General features: G+C 35.4%; 1 protein-coding gene across 2 annotated transcripts in view; it reads left to right on the top strand.

Moving 5' to 3' along the window:
- Positions 1–20,298, top strand: part of KHDRBS3 (KH RNA binding domain containing, signal transduction associated 3) — a 1,441,609-nt gene that overhangs the window by 772,980 nt on the left and 648,331 nt on the right. For both annotated transcript variants that reach the window (XM_044078538.1, XR_006365708.1), the window contains exon 4: positions 1,990–2,136. In XM_044078538.1, coding sequence (XP_043934473.1) covers positions 1,990–2,136 — 147 coding nt within the window. The remainder of the gene's footprint in view (positions 1–1,989; positions 2,137–20,298) is intronic.

Here is a 20,298-nt window from a genome sequence, read left to right as displayed (position 1 = left end):
ATATGACTTTGTTTAATGTTTATATATGTCTGGGGATTCAAAAAGAAACCCCATGCTGGTTGTAAGAATCATGACAAACAACGGATTCTTACTGTTTTGTGGAGAACTTTGATTCAGAGAACTTTAGCTGTAATAAGGAAAAACCTTAATATTGGCTAATGTGAATGTCTATGAACCAGTATTAACTTCCTGTTATACTAATCAGCACTTTCCTGTGGTAGTTATCGCTAGTGGTCCAGTGCATCACAGTGGCACAGTAACCCCCCTATTGACTGTCTCTAATATATGCGTGCACACACACACACACACACACACACACACACACACACACACACATACATGCAGACATGCACACACATGAATGCACACACACATGCACATGCATGCACACACACACGCATACATGCGAGTCACATACTTCCATCCCTGTGTAGTTAGAACATTCCCAGTGTTTCTTCTTATTTTTCCACGTCCTTGTAAATCATAGATATTGACAAGTAGTCAATAAAGGCAGACATTAGATATTCATTCTTTTTAATGTTGATAGGCTGCATATTGATGCTAGAACTGTTGCTCTGTTAACTTTCTTAAGCAAGTCCAAGCTCATACCTCTCAACTGTACAGATTTCTGCAGAAAGTGCAGATTTTTGTCTCATATATTTGTCCTGTTCCTCTATTTTCCTGGCATTAACTATGATCTGATCAGGATTGTAGTCACTAAATAATGACATATCATACATTTCAGACTTCAGATCCCCATCCAAAAGAAAATGTATACAAAAACAAATAAGTTTATACTGTCAATAAGTAAATAAATAAAGATATTGTAAATAATATGTCCCTATTTGTGCCCCCAGTTTTTCAAACTTTGTACAGATTTTTTGCATTAAGAGGTTGAGAGGTATGAGTCCCAGTAATATTTTAAATAATGCCATGGTGTTATATATCATTCCCCCCAGCATCATATTGAACCTGAGGCCTCACCCACTGCCCCTAATGAAGAGCAGAATGCTTCATCAATATGGCTTTTCATCAACTGGAGAAAAGCTGGCATATTTGATTGAAAATAAGATGAGCAAACATACCAAATTTTTCACCATGGTGTTGCGCTACAGTGATGACAGGAAATATACCCATTAACCACTAGTGCAGTCTCAGAGTTAATATAAACATATATATATATATATATATATATATATATATATATATATATATATATATATATATATATATATGTGTGTGTGCGTGTGTGTGTGTGTGTGTGTGTGTATATATATATGTATATATATATATATATATATATATATATATATATATATATATATATATATATATATATATATATATATATATATATATAGATATATAAAACATGATATATAAGTGGGGAGTGAAGGGGGCTTTGTGGATCATTATGCTTTATTTAGCATTTGAGCTCAATAATTTCTTGATCAATATGTAGTGGTTTCAATGAATAATGAGCTGTTAAGCTCCCTCTCATGACTAATTGAATGTTGGAAGCATGGCATTTTATCTTCGTACTTCATATTTTTTTTAAAAACAAAATACACTAATGGATTAGTTGTGTGGTGAATTAATGTTCCTGCGTTTTGTGTAAAGGGTGTAGAGTCTGAAACATTTCACTGCCTTTCTTTTTTACATATACATTTTTTAAACACACAAAGTAATGTTTTCAAGTATCACTGGTGTTTTGTGATGGTGCAGAGGTGCACATGACAAACGCTCTTCATAAACTTTATAAACAGAAGTCTACATCATTTTGAAAATAAATAATAAATAATATAAAGTCTGTCAGATGTTCACTCTGTTTATTTTATTCAATGCCTTCATATGTACAGTCTGTGAAATGCAAGGCAGTATGTATACTAACAGTTGTTAAATGATTGTGGTCAGTACTGCCTTTAATTAATGCCTGTGGCATCTCCAGAGTCCCATATGCCCAGTAAAAGTGCATGTATTATTTTACAGGAAGAAGAGCTACGAAAGAGTGGTGAAACAAAGTACTATCATCTTAATGAAGACCTTCATGTTCTGATAGAAGTATTTGCTCCACCTTCAGAGGCCTACGCCAGAATGGGGCATGCTCTAGATGAAATAAAAAAGTTTCTTATTCCAGTAAGTATAGTTAGTTGTTTAATGAAGAGTTCAAATTTATTTGTTAACCAGAGTAAAGCACTGATCTGCAGGGTCCTTTTTCAGACTCAGCACATGAGCATGGTGTGGTTAAGTGACTTGCTCAGAGTTGTACTTCAGTCATAGGAAGACTCAAACCCCACACTACTGGATGCACCTTATAGATTTAATTAGCTGTGTTAACTGATAGGAAAACAGATTATAATTGCATATAGTTGTGTTTTTTCCATACTGATTCAGGCAGATAGAGGGGTTATGACTATTTTCTTCCCTGTACAAGATCATGTTTTATGTAAGCTTCAAATCAACCTTTTCATCTGACAGGTAAAGCCAATTATTTCTCATTTACACTGTATTTCCTTTTTTGTGTTACAAGCAACCAGAGCCTGAACACAACACTGTAAGCCCAATGGGCAGTAGTACTAGCATGATACTGATACATCAGCTAATACTAATGTAGTACTGACTTTATTAATGGTGTATAACACATGGCATGCATTCTGATGTTCATTACACCCAATGATGTTGCAAACTAACAAACATGAATATCTGCAATGATTGACAGAAGCTGACAAATGCTCCATTCCATCTCCTGTATTCCATCTATCTTATACACAGTAGACTCTATCAATGCTGTGTTTTACTCCTGCCACTTGTCTAACTTAACTGTTGAAACATTATGTGGTTTGTATTCTAGCCCCAAATTTCCCAGCCTTACTTCCAATCTATACCACTTTTAACTGAATCATTCATTCTTTCTAACATGAATGCAGCTACCCCATCTACCTGTTATTTCTGACACTTTCTGTCTGGTCTGTTACATATATGTTTCTATTCTGTACTACTTTGTTCATAACTTAGTAGATACTCATATCAATTATGAATGTAATCCTCCTCCATCTTCTACATCTGCCCTCTTAATATTGCTCCAGCCTTTCATTTGAGTTTTATCCCACCCATATTCCTATGATAGTATACTTTTCTAACATTATTTCTACATCCTTTCATCTTTTCCCAAGAGCACAGAGAATCAGCCACGATAGTTGGTGGGACAACCACACAGTATGTTGGTTCACAAATGTAAGAAAAAACAAATAAACAGAGGATGGCAAAATAATGACAGCACAAGAGCTGCGGAAATGTACAATAAATAGATTCGACACAGAAGGGTGGTTGCACAAATGATGGAAAATGGCGGAACTCTGAAACTTTGAATGTGTCATCTCAGCACACAAACTCTCAGTCAGATTTCTATCCAGAGGAGCCTGGACAATCAGACCCCAATGTTAAGGATGTAGTGGTTTCCTGTGACTCAGTTAATGGGGTTGTCTGCGACAGCAAGTTTTGCACTCCTTGCAAGAAAATTTGGTATAAGCCCTACTGGCTCTCAAGATCCCTGTTGATTACAGCCTCTATTATACCTATAGCTGTGGCTGGTGGAGTTAAAGGCTGCTATGACTTGGGATGTGTGTTGGGGAAGAGCAACTTTCCTACCCTTCAGTGCAGGCTTGTGATAATTATTTGGGGGTTTCTGCTTGGCTGTAGTGGTCAACTGCAGCTAATGTGCCTCATGGTCTTGTGGATTTCTTAAAGTAGACAAAAAAGGGGAAAAATTATATCCCAAGAGGGAAATTGCAATAATTGCTAAATTATGTTATAGTGCACACTGATTTTAGTGTTATTATGAGTAATATTTTAATGTACAATGCTATATTGTAATATCATCTGATATAATACAGATGTACAATATTTTAAATGTTATAAATTAAAATGTAATACAGTTAATGTTATATGCTATAATGAAATAAATATGTTATCAGTGCTAGCATTTATTTGGTTGACACAAGGAGTACGTATGGGGTCAGGGAATCAGCCACAAAAGCCTCCTTCTAAAGAGATGGCAGTTAAGAGAAAACTCATCTTATGCTGCAAAACAAAAAAAGCCAAAATAATGGAATTGTTAGAATACCTTGATGTATTATAAACACATTTCATTTGCTCTGATAGATGCAGTTTACTATGGAAATGTAAGTAAGCACACTATATTACTTTATGGCAGCAGCCATCACCTAAATGGAAGTGTGCAATTGACTGCAGAATAAAGTACTTGTCTTAACAAATGGTTTGTTTGACACTAGCCACCTTATAATTTCTAACCTGGTTATTCAGTCAGTATGCCCCTACCTTACATATAACTGCAGTTGATGTTCTTTGTGTTTCACTGTTGCAGTCTTTACATTTGGGTTATCTGCTTGCAGGTAGCCCACAGTCGGTGTGATTAACAAAGTCTTGGGTCCTGCGTCAGTTGCTGTCCCTTCTTCCATGATGACAGATCGTCAGGGGTATAAAACATGCAGCTGATGCCATTACATCAGTCTTTCTTGCCGTGCGGAGTCTGAAGTAGACGCAGTTTGCAAGTGCCGGTCGCTGACTCCTAAAATTTTTGTTTTTGAGTTTCAGAACCGAAGTCTTCAACTAAAGCTAAGTACCCCATTGGGGAAACTTTTTCTTGCTCCTTACTGATGTCAGTAAAAGTTAATAATTGCATTACTTGTGGAAAGCAAATACCTCATAAAGATTTTCATTCATACTGTATTTCTTGCCTAGGCCCTTACCACGATGTACCTTGCTGTCAGTTCTGTGCTTTATTTAATCAGCGCACTCTCCATCATCATTTTCCACTCTAAATATTTTGGTTCTCGGTTTAATTATCCAGAAATGTCATTGGTTAGCCATCCGACTACCGGGATTCCGAAAAAATGGAAAGTTAAAGACAGAGACAGGCCACCGAGGTCCAAAACTGCCGACGAAGCTTCTCCTAAGCCAGTCGGCATTTCACCGGTACTCAGTGAGGCGCTTTCGCAGCCCCTGATAACCGCCACTTCTGATTCGCAGGCCTCTACTGAGACCCATTTGGAGTCCGGTATTCTGCGAGATGCTTCAACTATGGAACCCGTGGATGTCTCTACCTTGGATGGGTCTGGAGCCGCTATGCAGGCACCAGCTTCTGATGGTGTATTGAGGCCTATGGACTTGCATATTAAACTGATGCCCCCTTCTTCTCTTAGGCCTAAATCTCGAACCATGCCGAAATAACCGATGCCCAAGCCACATGCTCAGGCCTCTGTGCCTAAAAAACAAATGATAAGAATGGCTGAAGATCTAATAACTCTAATCAGGGGTAGCCAACCACCCCCCCCCCCCCTTCTAAGAGGCCTAGGACCAAAGTGGTTTATGAATCTTCTGACCAGGATTCCATTTTCTTTTATTCTTCTGATGATCTGGATTTGCCTTATCTACTTATGAGGATTCTGATGCAGAGGACTCCATTCCCTCTGCTTCCCCTCCAGAGGATTTTTCTTTTGGGGAAACCTTACATACTCTAAGGGAGCATTTCCACTAGTAAAGCCAGGATTTTTCTGATTCAAAAAAAAAGGCTTAGGGATTTCTTACTCCTACCTCAGCATAGGCCTTTAGCTATTCCTCCTGTACTAGACATTGTCAATGATGCTTTTTCAGAATCTAGTTTGGCCCCTGATTCCTTGCCTTCTGCTCCCAGAAAACCAGACAGATACTACAGGGTCCCAGAGTCACACAAGTTCCTTTTTTCAAAATCCTCTTGCAGATCCAGAGACTATTTCACAGGGGCCCAAGGGCATTAAGGCTTCTACTGCTAAAAATCCTACCCCTTCTGATAGAGAATCCAGGGTGCTGGATTGATGGGGTAAGAAGGGTTATACTTCTGCAACCTTGGCCATTAGGGCTTTAAACTTCCAGTTTCATATGTTAACGTATCAGCAACATGTTATTGGATTGCTTAAACAGAAAATTATGTTGAATCCTGACTGCGTGGAAAATAAAGAATTACAGGATTTAATGCATTCTGCTGAACAATTAGAGGCCTCTTGCAGGGCCACTGTTACTGGGTCTGTGCTCAGAAGGCATGCTTGGCTTAAGGAGCAATCTATGCCTGATCATGTTAAAGCTAAATTGTTGGATGCTCCCTTAAATCAGGACCTCCTGTTTGGCAACAAGGCTTAGGAAGTTCTTAAAAAGATGGAAGATAAAGCTAAATCTATGCATACTGTTAAAGATTTCTTAAAAGTTCAGCCTTCTAGATTTAATAGGCACTGGTCCTCTAAGAATTGGTCCTTTCCAGCCCCTTCCAGATCTTCTCAAGCCAAACCTAGACACAGCAAAAACCCCAAGTTTCAGTCCCAGGGGACACTCAGGACTAAGCAGTGGGGGGCCTCCACTTCCAAATTTGGGAATAACAAGACACCCCCCATGGTAAACTGTCTCAATGACTTCCTTTTAAAATTTCCAAGCACTTATCAACTGACTGCCCCTTTGGGGGGAAAGATTGCTCTTCATGCAATGAACTGGGAACTCATTACCCAGGACAAATGGGTTTTAAATATAGAGTCCCAGGGATACAGATTTCACTTTCACACATTGCCAACACCAAGCGTGTGGGCAGACCTACCCCCAAATCAGTGGGCAGAGGCCCAAAAACAAGTACTTTCTCTCTTACGCATGGAGGCTATTTAACTGGTACCAGAAGAGGAAAAGGGACAAGGTTTTTACTCGAGACTTTTCCTGATACCCAGAAAAGACAATTCATGGTGTCCTATCCTGGACCTGTCTACTCCAAACACCTTTTTGGAGATTTCAAAATTCAAGAGGCTGACTCTTTGCCAATTACTTCCTATGCTAGGCAAAGATGCCTGGTTGGCAACACTAGATTTAAAAGAAGCATACCTGCACATCCCAATCAGGGAATCTTGCAGAAGATACATATGCTTCAAAGCAGGCTGCATGCACTATCAGTTCTCTGCACTGCCCTTTGGCTTATCTACTGTGCCCATGGTATTCACAAAGTGCCTAGCTCCAGTTATTGCATTTTGCAGGCAAAGAAATATTCAAATATACCCATACCTGGATGATTGTCTAATTCAGGCAGAAAGCCAGGACATACTTTTGAATCATCTGGCCTTTGTACAAAGGGTTCTAACTTGTCTGGGGTACACCATAAAAAAAGAAATCTCACCTGGTACCCTGTCAACCAATTATATTCCTGGGAGCAAGCTTGAATACAACTTCCCAGATGGCCTACCTCATGCCAGAAAAACAAACTAATTTGACAACCTACTTCAAACAAGTGGCCACAAAAACCCTGCTATCTGCAAGACAAATACTGCAAGCCATGGGTTTCATGGCCTCCTGCATTCTTCTAATTCCATATGCAAGACTGTATATGAGGAAACTACAGTGGTATCTAAAATGCCTATGATGTCAACATTCTCAGGATATAGAAGCAATGATTCCTATCATAGCTTGCCTACGCCTAGAGTTCCTTTGCTGGACAGAGGCCTGCCACCAAAACAAGGGACTACCTTTCACACCACCTCCTGCCACCCAAACCATAGCAACGGATGCATCAGACTATGCATGGGGGGCTCACCTGGCAGGGAAGTGCATTCAGGGCAAATGGAACCCAAGTCAAATGCACCTGCATATCAATCAAAAATAAATGTTAGCTGTACAGAATGCTTTGACAGCCTTCAAGGACCACATCCTTCCAGGACAACTAATGGTAAAGACGGACAACACCACTGTTATGTGGAACACAAACAAGCAGGGGGGTACACATTCTTACCCCTCTGCAGACTAGCCATGGCATTGTGGGACACAGCCTTGAGCTACCAAGTGCACCTACAAGCTCAATTCCTGCCAGGAAAGTTAAATACACTGGCAGATGGACTAAGCAGAAACCTCATGGACCCACACGAGTGGAAACTAGAACCAAGGATTTTCAGCATGTTGACAAGCAAATGGGGGAGCCCAAATATAGACCTGTTTGTCTCTCCCCAGAACTACCAATTGGACAAATTTTGCACAAGGACTCCCCACAAACAAGCATGGAAAGTGGATGCTCTGTCCTTCAGCTGGAAAAAACAATCAGTCTATGCCCTCCACCCTCTGCCTCTGCTCTCCAAAGTACTACTAAAAATCAAACAGGACAAACCAAGGATGATTTTGATTGCTCCAGACTGGCCATGCCTACACTGGTACCCCCTCCTGCGCAGTGTGTCATGGTTATCCCCATGGCACCTGCCTCAGACTTCTTCCCTGTTGTCTCCGCAGGAGAACCAGATTCTGCACCCTCATCTTCTAACACTGGACCTTGCAGCCTGGCTAATTCCATAATCGCTCCTTTACCATCCCTCAGTAAACCTGTGATAGATATCATTTTAGAGGCAAGGAGGCCTAGCACTAGAAAATCCTATGCTGAAAAATAGAAAAGATTCTGTGCCTGGAACCAATCTCAAGGGATGAACACAGCAGCACCCAATTTACCTCAGATTTTACACTACTTAACTGAGATGCTTCACAAGGGCCTGTCTTTTTCCTCCATGAAAATCCATGTCTCAGCCATTTTAGCTCATTATAACACAGAACCCCCCTCTTCTCTCATCAACTGCATAAGCAGTTCCTCAGAGGGGCCAGAAATTTGAGACCACTCAGAAGAACTCCAACGCCAGCCTGGGACCTTAACTTTTTTTTTTGGAGAAACTCACTCTACCTCCTTTTGAGCCAGCTGCTACTGCACACTTTACATTTCTTTCTTGGAAAACAGCTTTCCTTTTAGCAATCACTTGAGCTAGAAGGGTATCTGAATTACAGGCCCTTATGGCAGTGGAGCCTTTCATCATCTTTTATGTGGACAGGGTGTCCCTCAGAACCAATCCATCCTTCATGCCCAAGGTGGTATCCAGTGTGGCTCTTAATCATTCCTTAGATGTGCACAGACAACTCAGATTCTACTTAGACAGGACTAAACCTCAAAGGAAATCTGAACAACTGCTGGTAGCATTTGCAGGAGGGGCAGAGGGGAAGGCTATTTCAAAGCAAAACATTTCTAAATGGATAGACCATTGGATTCATTTCTTCTATAAGCACCATGGAAAACCTATCCCCCAGAGGATCAGACCTCACTCCACCAGAGCTGCATCTACCTCTACAGCCTTTCTCAGAGGGGTCCCTACCAGGAACATCCTAGAAGCTGCTACCTGGAGTTCTGTACATACTTTCACCAAGCATTACCATTTGCCAATTTTCTCTAAATCCAGAGCTGGCTTTGCCACTGCAGTCTTGCAGGGCCTTATAGCTGATCCTAATGCTATCTAAATTCCTCCTCCCAACCACAGCTTTGGGAATCTACCCAAATGTAATGACTGCAACAGTAAAACACGAAGAACATAGTACAGTTGTGTACACTTACCATAAATGTAGATGTTCTAGTGTATTCACTGTTGCATTCCTGGTTACCCTCCCTCCAGCCCCCTAACTTCTTTTGGCTATACCTCTACTTTCTTTTACTATTGGTGTATTTGCTATTTTGTTGGAGGTATATCACTGTACTTTTATATTTGATTGCTCCCCATTAGAGGGGCACCTGACATCTGGGGCATGAAAAACTGATTAATGGCATCAGCTGCATGTTTTATACCCCTGAAGACCCGACATCATGGAAGAAGGGACAACAACTGATGCAGGACCCAATACTTTGTTAATCAGGCCGACTGAGGGCTACCTGCAAGCAGATAACTCAAATGTAATGACTGCAACAGTGAATACACTTGAACATCTACATTTATGGTAAGTGTACAAAACTGTACTTTTCACTGACTACAGTAAAGAATACCTGTCTTGTAAAATAATCCCCATCCCCAAGTTAAAATTATTCACCTGGATATTCACTTAGTCTGTAGCATACCTCTGAGTTAAGTTGTCCCACCCCCAAATTAAAGTTATTCCCTGGGATACTTAGTCTGTACTATACTTCTGAGTCAAATAGTCCCTACCCCCAAGTTAAAGTCATTCCCTGGGATATTCACTTAGTCTGGACCATACTTCTGAGTTAAATAGCCCCTACCCCCAAGTTAAAGTTATATATATATCAGTCTTTTATATCAGTCATATATCAGTCCTTCAAAGGGGAATGTCAGACCATGCATGTAGCTTGTCCTTATAGATTGTACAGTACATGAAGGAAACATTTGTTTTGCTTCATACACTAGTTTAGGGCTGTGCCTTGACCTCTCACAGAGACATACATCTTTTCTTGTCCAGTGTCTGAAGCAAAATAGTGCCTCTGGCATGAAAATGAGACTCTTGCTGCTTACAACCAAATCCCACACAGTGTGAATATAAGTAGATCAGGTAGCTGTCAGGTTGTGCAACTATGTGTAAGGTTCACCAAATCTCATACAAAGGCAATGTGGATGTGCATGCATTAAGCTGTTTTACTCAATTGTGCAAATTTTTCTATGACTTTGGCAACACTTGTAGATCTGCTCAGTAATGTGATTCATAGAGCTATTTGCCTAACAGCCTCATTTACAAAAGAACTTGATAAACTTAATGAAATTTGCCTCAATTTCATGAGCATCACCATTGTGTGTGTGTCACCCATTACTGTGATTCTGCAGAGATTGTCAGAAAGCCAAAGTTAATGCAAATAGTTTATTTAACTCATTTTCTCTAATGGAGCTCTAGAAGTTTGCTCTGTAACTTCCAAAGCTTTTTGATAAAATCAAGTTATATTCTCAGATTTTAAACAAATCTTCTTATCTCTGGGACTATAGCGGTTACAAAAGAAATGTAAATGCCAAACTCTCCAGAACAAACTGTTTTTAATAGTGGCAGTATTGTTTAGATTCTAGGTTTTAAACTGAATTTTATAAGTCACAGTAAACACAGTAACTATTAAATGTATGATCATTTGTAAACAACTTACATCTCAGCAACCACTCAAGTTACACACACACTGACAGCAGCATTTTGATCATCCTGCTGAGAGCTTATATATATATATATATATATATATATATATATATATATATATATATATATGTATATATATATATATCAGGCTAAGCAGTTCTGTCTGTGCTACATGCAGTGATGGGAGTAATATATAACAATAAGTAGTATATTACTGTAATATATTGCAGTTTATAGTAACTAGTAATATAATTAGTTACTTTTTCAAAATAGTCATAAAGTAATAGTAATATATATTTTTTTTAGTAACTAGTAACATAAAAGTTACTTTTGCTTAAACCAGTAGTTCTCAACATGGGTGATATCACCCCCCAAAGAGCAATAGAAAATTGCTGGGGGCCCTGGATAGTATGCCTAGTAATCAGATGTTAGGAGGTAATAGAGACTTTGAATCTGAGAATATGACTTGATTTTATCAAAAAGGGGCAATTTGGATAAAAAATAACAACATAATGTTACAACTTATAGCACTTAGCATTCATAACATATCTGTCAACTCTACGAAATTCATTGGCATTTCCCAGTTTTGAGCTCAAAATAGTAGAGTGCCACAAATTCCTGATTGGCCCCATTAAATCCCAATTTCAGTGTGCAGATAAGGGCACTGGAACATCCCATTTTTAAGAGGCTTCAAGTAAAAAAAAAAAACATTTGCTATTACTGACTACATGTAGATAATGCCAGAGGAAGGGTATAAGGATTCAGATTCAGGCATCTATTATTCTAATTTACTTACAGATTTTTTGTCAGTATGCATTTTGAACAATAAGATATACTGAGTTGTTGAAATCCTTAACAATCTAACAGAAAATCAAGCATTTGCCAGAGGCAGGGCAACAAGTAAAGGCAATAAGAAATAATTGGTTGCCCCTATCTCATATTATCTTGCTGTTTGTAAGGTGGACGTCATGTTAGTGAATTCGTGTTTCAAATATTTTCTGCTCAGCATCTCAGCACAAAAAAATTCAAACATAGCCATTAGCCAAACATAATGTGTGGAGGGGGCAGTGGCCTGAAATCAGGAACAAATTTTGAGTAGGGTGCTTATAAACTTAGCAAGATTTTAGAATGACACATTTTGCATTAGTATGCATTTTCTGAAGGATATCAAGAATTAAAATATTTTCATGGAAGAGTAATACACTGCAATCGACTAATAATGATAATAATTAGAGGTGTACTTGACTGACATAACCATAGAATTCTGCACAAGCGTGGTGTTGCATTACAATAACATAAGTGCAGCTCATACAGGTTTTACAAATTAAAAGAGCCACACATTCTCTCCTGGTCATAATAGCACAGCTGCAAGTTAGTAAGTCCATGAGTAGAATTGGAAAATATTTTAGCTGTCCTCTGCAAGTGTATGTGCCATAATTAAAGTTTTGTAAATACTAGGTATCTTAAGTTGCAACATTAATAAAAAGCAAAAGTGGCCACCACAAAATCCAGCATTTAACTTATATTTTAGGACTGAAAGGCAGCAACTTCAACACTAGTGTGACTACTAATGCATGCTATGGAGGTAAACTCAGTCCCCACTTACTGTGGAATTTAAACTAGCTATGCAAAGTGTGAGTGAGTGTACGAGTGTACGAGTGTACAAGTATGTGTGTTAGTTAAACTAGCAGTTCATTTTTCTGTATGAGAGAGAGATAACATGTGTGTGTGTGTGTGTGTGTGTGTGTGTGTGCATGTGTGTGTGTGTGTGTGTGTGTGTGCCTGTGTAAGTTAAACTAGTCATTCATATGACAAAATGTGTGTGTTATTGTGTCAAAATATAGGTGTGTGTATGAATGCGTGGCTGTGTGAGCTCAGAGAAAGGGTAGAAGTGCGTGTGTGTGTATGAAAGAGAAGAGAGAAGGTGTGTGTGTGTGTGTGTGTGTGTGTGTGTGTGTGTGTGTGTGTGTGTGTGTGTGTGTGTGTGTGTGTGTGTGCAAAACATACTGCTCAACTGTCAAGATTCAGTCTTATAGTTTTGGTTTCTTTCTCATAAAACTTGTGGTTTTCTGGTAAATCACTGTAGACTGACGTCACTAAATAATAACATATATATGAGCTTCAGACTTGTTATCCTTCATAAAATGCATACTATCAGAAATCCTGTTATTCTATCAGCTTTCTAAGTTTATAAGAGGAATATTTTAAATTCTGCCCCCATTTTTTGGGCCTTTGTCCTTCCATTATGGTAGACTTTGACCAGATTTCTTTTTTTTTTTAAACATCTTTATTAATTTTAACATATTACCAACTGAACTTCATAACTGATACATGTAGTTGACAATAAGAAAATAAATATTTAACAAACGCAAAACAACTAAAGTATTTACAAAGACATCCATATAAAATTCCATTAATAATTAATTAGATTAATATTCATAAAGAAACAGGTTCTGTTTCCAACAATCTCTGTAAAGTAACCCACATGTTATGAGAAGATGTTTTCCTAGATGTTCGAGATTTAATTGTGCATAATTCTAAGTGACAAACATTTTTAAATTCTATAAAAGAAGGAGGGGAATCTGAAATCCAATTTTTACTAATAATCTTTCTAGCCACTGTTAGAATGGACCATAATAGAGGAAGTTTAACTTTCTTAACACATTTTGGTATAGAAGTATTGAAGAGGATTAGTGATTTAGGTAATATCAATTTATCAGTAAATAAAGCTTGTAGAAAACTGTTAACAAGTTTCCAATAATCATTTAGTCTTGTACAATCAAAAAACATATGTACCCAGTCCGCATTTATCATTGAATTTCATCTCTTACATATATTATCTTTCTTGTTTATTTTACTCATAACTTGTGGTATATAAAAGGACCCATATTAGAATTTCCAAGTACAATGTTTCCATTTTAAGGAAGAGGTTGTTTTACCAGCAGATTCCAGTATGTGTTCTTTATCTTGTTCTTTAGGTGTTTCATTATTAATATAAAATAAGTAATTCCAATAATTTCCTGAGCAGCTATATATGTTTCTTCTCTCATGACTTTGTAAATAAAAGAAAGTTTACCTTTATTTGAAGCTTTCTGTTTTATCTTTAATACCCGGTAGTCTTTTAGTTTAGGAATAGATTTCTTAATTATAGGAGATAATAAGTCAAGCTTGTTAGAAAGATATTGTATATAAGACTGAAATTCCAACTAACAGGATTGATCTAAATCAAATTCTTGACTTAAAAAGTCTAGATTTTTAACCTTGTTATTCAGCAACATCTGATACCAGAAAGTTAATCTTTTCTGTTTAAGTAAAAACATTTTTATCTAGATCAGCTAATAGAAGAATACCATGTGTGTATGCTATAGGATATAGTAAAAAATCCATTATTTGTACATAGAATATTTGTATATGAAGTTTTGGAAGGTATTTATAATGTTTAATATGTAATTATCTGAGTATCTTGGTATAATATATGTGGTAAAGAGATCTTTTAATATCCATAAAATAGAATTATCTACAATCTAATTTATATGTTTGAGGCATAGTAATTAAATCCAAACTAATTATTTCCCAGTACTTTTTCCATTTTGCAGAATATGAATAATCTAATAACTGTGAGATAGTTTTAATTATAGATGAGATAGAGTATAGGTTTAAATCTGGGAAGGCTATTCTTTCTTTGGACCAACTACTAAAGTGAAATCTCAATGCCACTCTGGGTTTATTTGGAGCTCAAAAGAAACTTAACATTAAGGAGTTTCATTTTTTAACAATTGTCTTAGGGGGTAATAACAGTAGTGATTGAATTATATAAGGTATCTTTGGGAGTATTATCATGTTAATTATTGTAGGCACTCTTCCATTGTAAAATACATTCTGTTCTAATTTGTAATTAGAGATTGTATGTTTTTAAGACTTTTATCATAATTAAGATGGATTATAGTCATTATGTCTTTTGCTAGTATGATACATGGATAAGTTATTTGATCAGAATTAGGTTTAAATGTATGGTATTTTCTTTCCAATTTATTTTTGTTTGCATATATAGGCAGTATTTTTCTGTTACCTTTGTTAAAAACTAAACCTGAAATTTTTTTCAAGTTTTCCATGGAACTGAATAACAGTGCTAGAGAGGGATTATTTCCATTTTATGTGATGAGAATGTCACCAGCTAAAAGCTGGATTTTAGATGCTGTATCAGTATTTATATTAAAGCCTTCTATATCTTTATTCATTCTTATTAGATTAACCCATGGTTCCATAACTTGGGTAAATAATAAAGGTGAAAGTGGGCAACCCTGCTTAGTTCCTTTTAAAAATGGGAATATATTGAGAGATATATGTGCCTATTTTTATATATGTTAATGCCCCTTTATAAAGCTGTTCAGTCAAATTTACAAATTTGTCTGAGAAGTTTATACATTTCAGTAGGATAAATAAATAGTTCCAGTTCACTGAATCAAAAGCCAAATTTATGTCTAGGCTTATTAATGTCAGATCTGTCTTTTTCTTATTAGCATAATCAATTAGTGTTAATGTTCTTCTTATATTATCAAAAGTACTTCTGTTTGTAATGAAGCCCATTTGATCTTCTTCAATTATATTAGGAAGAAATTTCTTAAGTCTATCTGCAAAAATATTCATAAACATTTTATAGTCAACATTCAGTAAAGAAATAAAGCTATATGAGGAGCACTTTGTTGGATTTTTATTAGTTTTTAGAATTGGGGAGATAAAGGTGTAGCTCCATGATGGGGAAATGTTAAATTCATTCTGGGCTGTTAAAATACATTTGTAGTAGTAAAAGAACATTTTGGCATCAATTTGTAGATTTCTGAGATAATACCATAATTTTCTGGTGCTTTATTTAATTTAAGTTTTTTGATCTGTATTTGAATGTCGGTTAGTGAAATATGTTTATCTATTAACTTTAGCTGATGATTGTTGAGGTTTTTTTTTTTTTTTGTATATTTTATTATGAATGTGTTTATTTTATCATTTGATTCCATATATACCTTGTTATGATTAAATTTATGAAAATAATCCCTGAACTCATCTAGAATATGTTGTATATTAGAGAAAAGATCTGTTTAATATGGTTGTGTTTATTAAGTCTTTTTGCTTTATTTTTGAGTTTATTTAAGTATTTGGGATTCATTGAGAAAGCTAAGAATTTATATTTTTCTAGACAAATATTAATTTTGTGGTTTAGAATTTCTTTGTCTTCATTGTTTAGTTTATTCATTTATTTTATTATGTCTTTATTAGTGAAGTTATTTTTGTTATTAAGTTTATATTTGTCTAATTTACTCTGTGTTTCATTTAGATCTTTATCCAAAGTTTTCCTTTTATTATTATACCATCTGATGATTTGCCCATATAAATATGCTTTTAAGGCATCCCAAATATATATAACTGAAATATCCAGTGAATAATTTGTTTCTATAAAAGTTTGCATCTCCTGGTTTATAAACTCTTTGAAATCTTTTAATTGAGATAAATATGCTGGAATTCTTTCAAATCGTATGCTATTTACTACATTTATATTAAGTTCAAAGGTTATTGAGTTATGATCTGATAATGGGCATGAGATAAAATTAGATTTATGTAAGTCATTAATTGAATAGCAATCAAGACTATGTCTATCTTGGAATAAGATTTATGTGTATTGGAGAAGAAAGTATATGGCAGTGACTTTATATCAGCTTGGTTGTTTATGTCAGTCAAGTGGTATGAATTTATAAAGTCTTTCAGATGTTTAGCATGAATAGATATTTTCCTTTTCTCTGGAACACTTGTTCATTTTCATTTAAGATACAATTGAAATCGACAGCCATGATAATATCTCCTTTAGAAAGGAGTACTACTTGGTTAATGTGTTGTTTCACTGTATTTATGCAATACCTGGAATCCAATATATGCTAATGAAAGCAAAAATCTTTCTATTAATTTGAACTATGACTAAGCAAAACATTCCTTTGTCATCTTTATTAATGTCTTAATTATTTTGGGAATTGGTAACATTTTGTTCCACATGATGGCTACCCCTCTTTTTTTCTTACTGTGTTCCGAACTGACTAACATTGTAGATTTGTGTTCAATTTAGATATGTCCTCTTTCAAAAGATGGGTTTCTTGAAAAAAGATTAAGTTAGATTTATGTAAGTTTAAATATCTAAACTTCCACTTTTACAAGGGTTATTTAATCCATTGATGTTTATTGAAATCCCTTTCAGTGTCGTCATTTTATATATGTATCATTGCTATGCATATGGATATTATTTAAAGCTTTATATTTATTCCTATTCTATTCCCTCCAGTGTTTATGAATTCAATTATATCTTTCAATAGAGTAAGTCTTTTGTGTGTATGAAATTCTTTGAGATGTTTTAAAATTGAGAGTACAATTGTAATGAATGATGTGGATGCCAACATTATATGCTCATTGTAACATGAAGTATACAACAAATTCTTAAAAATTAAACCCGCACCCAGCCTGGAGTTGATAACTCCCAATCTGAGTAGCATACACCACTAAAATTACCACCCTGTTTAAAACAACAGCATTTCAGCTACCATCCATTATCTGCAATCGTTCAAATTGTATATTTTAGAAAAAGCTCATCCTCCATTTAATGTTTAAAGTAAAATCCATATTCAGAAATTTAAACGTTTCTTTATATATTAAAATATTTTTGTATTAATCAATCTGTTCGAGTCTTTGAAATTTAGAAAAATTTAACATTTACAATCAGCAGGAACAATCAAAATGCATCTAATGTATTGTAAATTCTAGTCTTAAGTTCAATATAGATCAGTTAAAGAATAATGAAATAAAATTTCAGTTTTCAAAACCTAGATACACTTAGTTAATAAAATTCTGACTTATTTAAAAATGTTATTAGAAGATTATATCATTAATAATATTTCTTCAAAGTCTATGATTGATTTTACTCAACTGTAATTGACAAATTATCCATCAAAACATGTTAAGATATATTATGACTTACTTGATGTATAAAGTAGTTTAACAAGCACAGAAGCAATGATCATAAATAACATATTCTAAAACTATCAAATGAAATCTTTTGTCTTTACCTTGAAAATAGATGAGAGAACCACTTAGACTCTCTAATAATGAGAATATATACATTTCTATATTTACTAACCTCTGGGGTTAAACAAATCCAATATCTGTAATATATATGTATGATAATACAAACTACCCTTTAACACAGATACATATTTATAATGAGAAAAAAACTATGGTCTACAATTTTCTAAACAAATATATTTCAAATGTTGGAGCCCCTTCACTGTTATGCATCTCATTAGATGAATAGTCTTAAACAAAAATGATCCCAACCTGTGTTAGCATTGTGACTGTATTGTAAAAGAGTAAATGAATAATTAAGGAATATATCCATTTTCTGATATTCATTTAAGTTACTATAAAGCTTTACGCCTTTAGTTGCAGTCATAAAATATATATATAACATAAAGCACTCTGTCACATAAAAGATGTCAAATTATCACATTTTTTACAGTAACATTTGTCATGTTTTCTTAGTCTTAGAAACGTTTGGGTTCCTCTGCCATTGGGTGTATGTATAATATACATATCCATGAAAGAGAGTGAAGAAAAAAAATTTCTTCTCTTTACAAGCAACAGTTTGAAAGTCATAGTTTTCCCTTTCCTTTTCTGCTTTCCCTTCACCCCTCCCTCTGTTCCTTTCTCCATTGACTATAAAGTAATTTAAGCAAATAATTATGTCATTTGGTATGTAAAACATACATTCAGTCTGTTTATGCACACTGTAATGATAAGCGGTATTCTTATCATGTGACTATATTTAACATAAAAACATTGTACTAAGCTGGGGATACATATCTGTTTACCTAAGAATCTGACTGGAGAATTTGTACAACAAAAAAAAAAACATTGTATTAATTAAAACAATGAAAATACATTTTCTCCTATTCAGAAAGGAAAAACAAATGTTTTCTGAACAAGTTTGCAAATATATTACAAAGATGTTATTCTCATTTTTGTGTATATAGAAATCATAATGTATTAAAGTTTGCAGTCATTACTATTAAGGCTTCTCAGTATACTTTCTCTGCTTTAAGAGAGAAAAAAACAGTACTTCTACCGTTTACCCAAAAATTTTGTGGTGCATATTCCAGTGCATATATTACTGATTTGACTATCTAAAACATCCGTTCTGCACCTCACAAATTGTTTTTTAAAGATTTAACTTACATTTTTGCAGTCAAAGTCTTATTTTCTAGTCATCTTTGTATTCGCATTGACTTCACTTCCTGAATCTGTATGTCCCTGCATGTTCACATCACTTAAGCATGACATCATAGGTCAGAGTTTGTGTGGCTGCTTCAGATTGCTTTTACATGTCTGTTTAATGAAGGAAACACTATAACAGCTCGTGGATATGTTGCACGAGACTGCTGGGATCCTGAATTGACTCTCTGAGCATTTTCAGCAGGAATTTTCTAAGTAAAATTCTTCACAAGCTTTTTCTTTTTTTTGAGAAGAGTCTGAAATAGCCGAAAACAAGCTCGTGCAGCCCCAGAGATCCAAGCATACCAGTGCCTCTTCACATTGAATTACAACAGTATACTGAGTACTATACAACATATCAAAGCATTAAATTTCTTCAAAAATCAACAGTCACCAACGATATCTCCAATTCCCCATCTATTCAACTCAACCATCAAAATGCATGTGAGAGAGAAAAAGGGAAGGAGACAAAAAAAAAAGGCAAAGCCTCTGTCACTTCACATATATGAATGCTTCTACCATTCTATATATATATGGGACTGTATCCACCACTTTGTTTATATGAAACAGCATCTGTAACATAGAACATATTCATATAGCTGTGAATCTTATAAAACAAATTACTACAGCAATAAGCATCCTATAAAGCAGTGCATACGGTGTAATAAGCAACACGTTTAGTTATGCGGTAAGGAGCTTATTTAGAAGGAAAGGAAATATAACAAACTACTAACCTTGGATCTTAGAATTTGAGATATGAAAATAAACAAGTAAGTATGTCAACAGTAAATCTTTCTCCTTAAGAGAAAGCTACCCATAATACTGTCATTATTAATCTTTCTACAATAGGTTCTTTTGTATGCTTTTGAATTTTGTTATGGATAAATGATGAAAAAAAACTTGAAGAGCCTCCAAAGAAGAAGATATGTAGTAGTAGAAATTGTCATTTGTTTTTTGGTCTTTTTAATTTGTCAGTAGTTTTCCAAGAAGTAGCAGATGCCATTCTCTTTAATGAAGAATTAGCCCATCCCATTTCTTCTATCTTGTCTGAAA

This window comes from Protopterus annectens, chromosome 7.part1, assembly GCF_019279795.1.
Source record: "Protopterus annectens isolate FY-2018-M chromosome 7.part1, PAN1.0, whole genome shotgun sequence".
Taxonomy (NCBI): Eukaryota; Metazoa; Chordata; order Ceratodontiformes; family Protopteridae; genus Protopterus; species Protopterus annectens.
The sequence above is the reverse complement of the archived record's forward strand: the minus strand, read 5'-3'. Positions and strand labels throughout refer to the sequence as shown.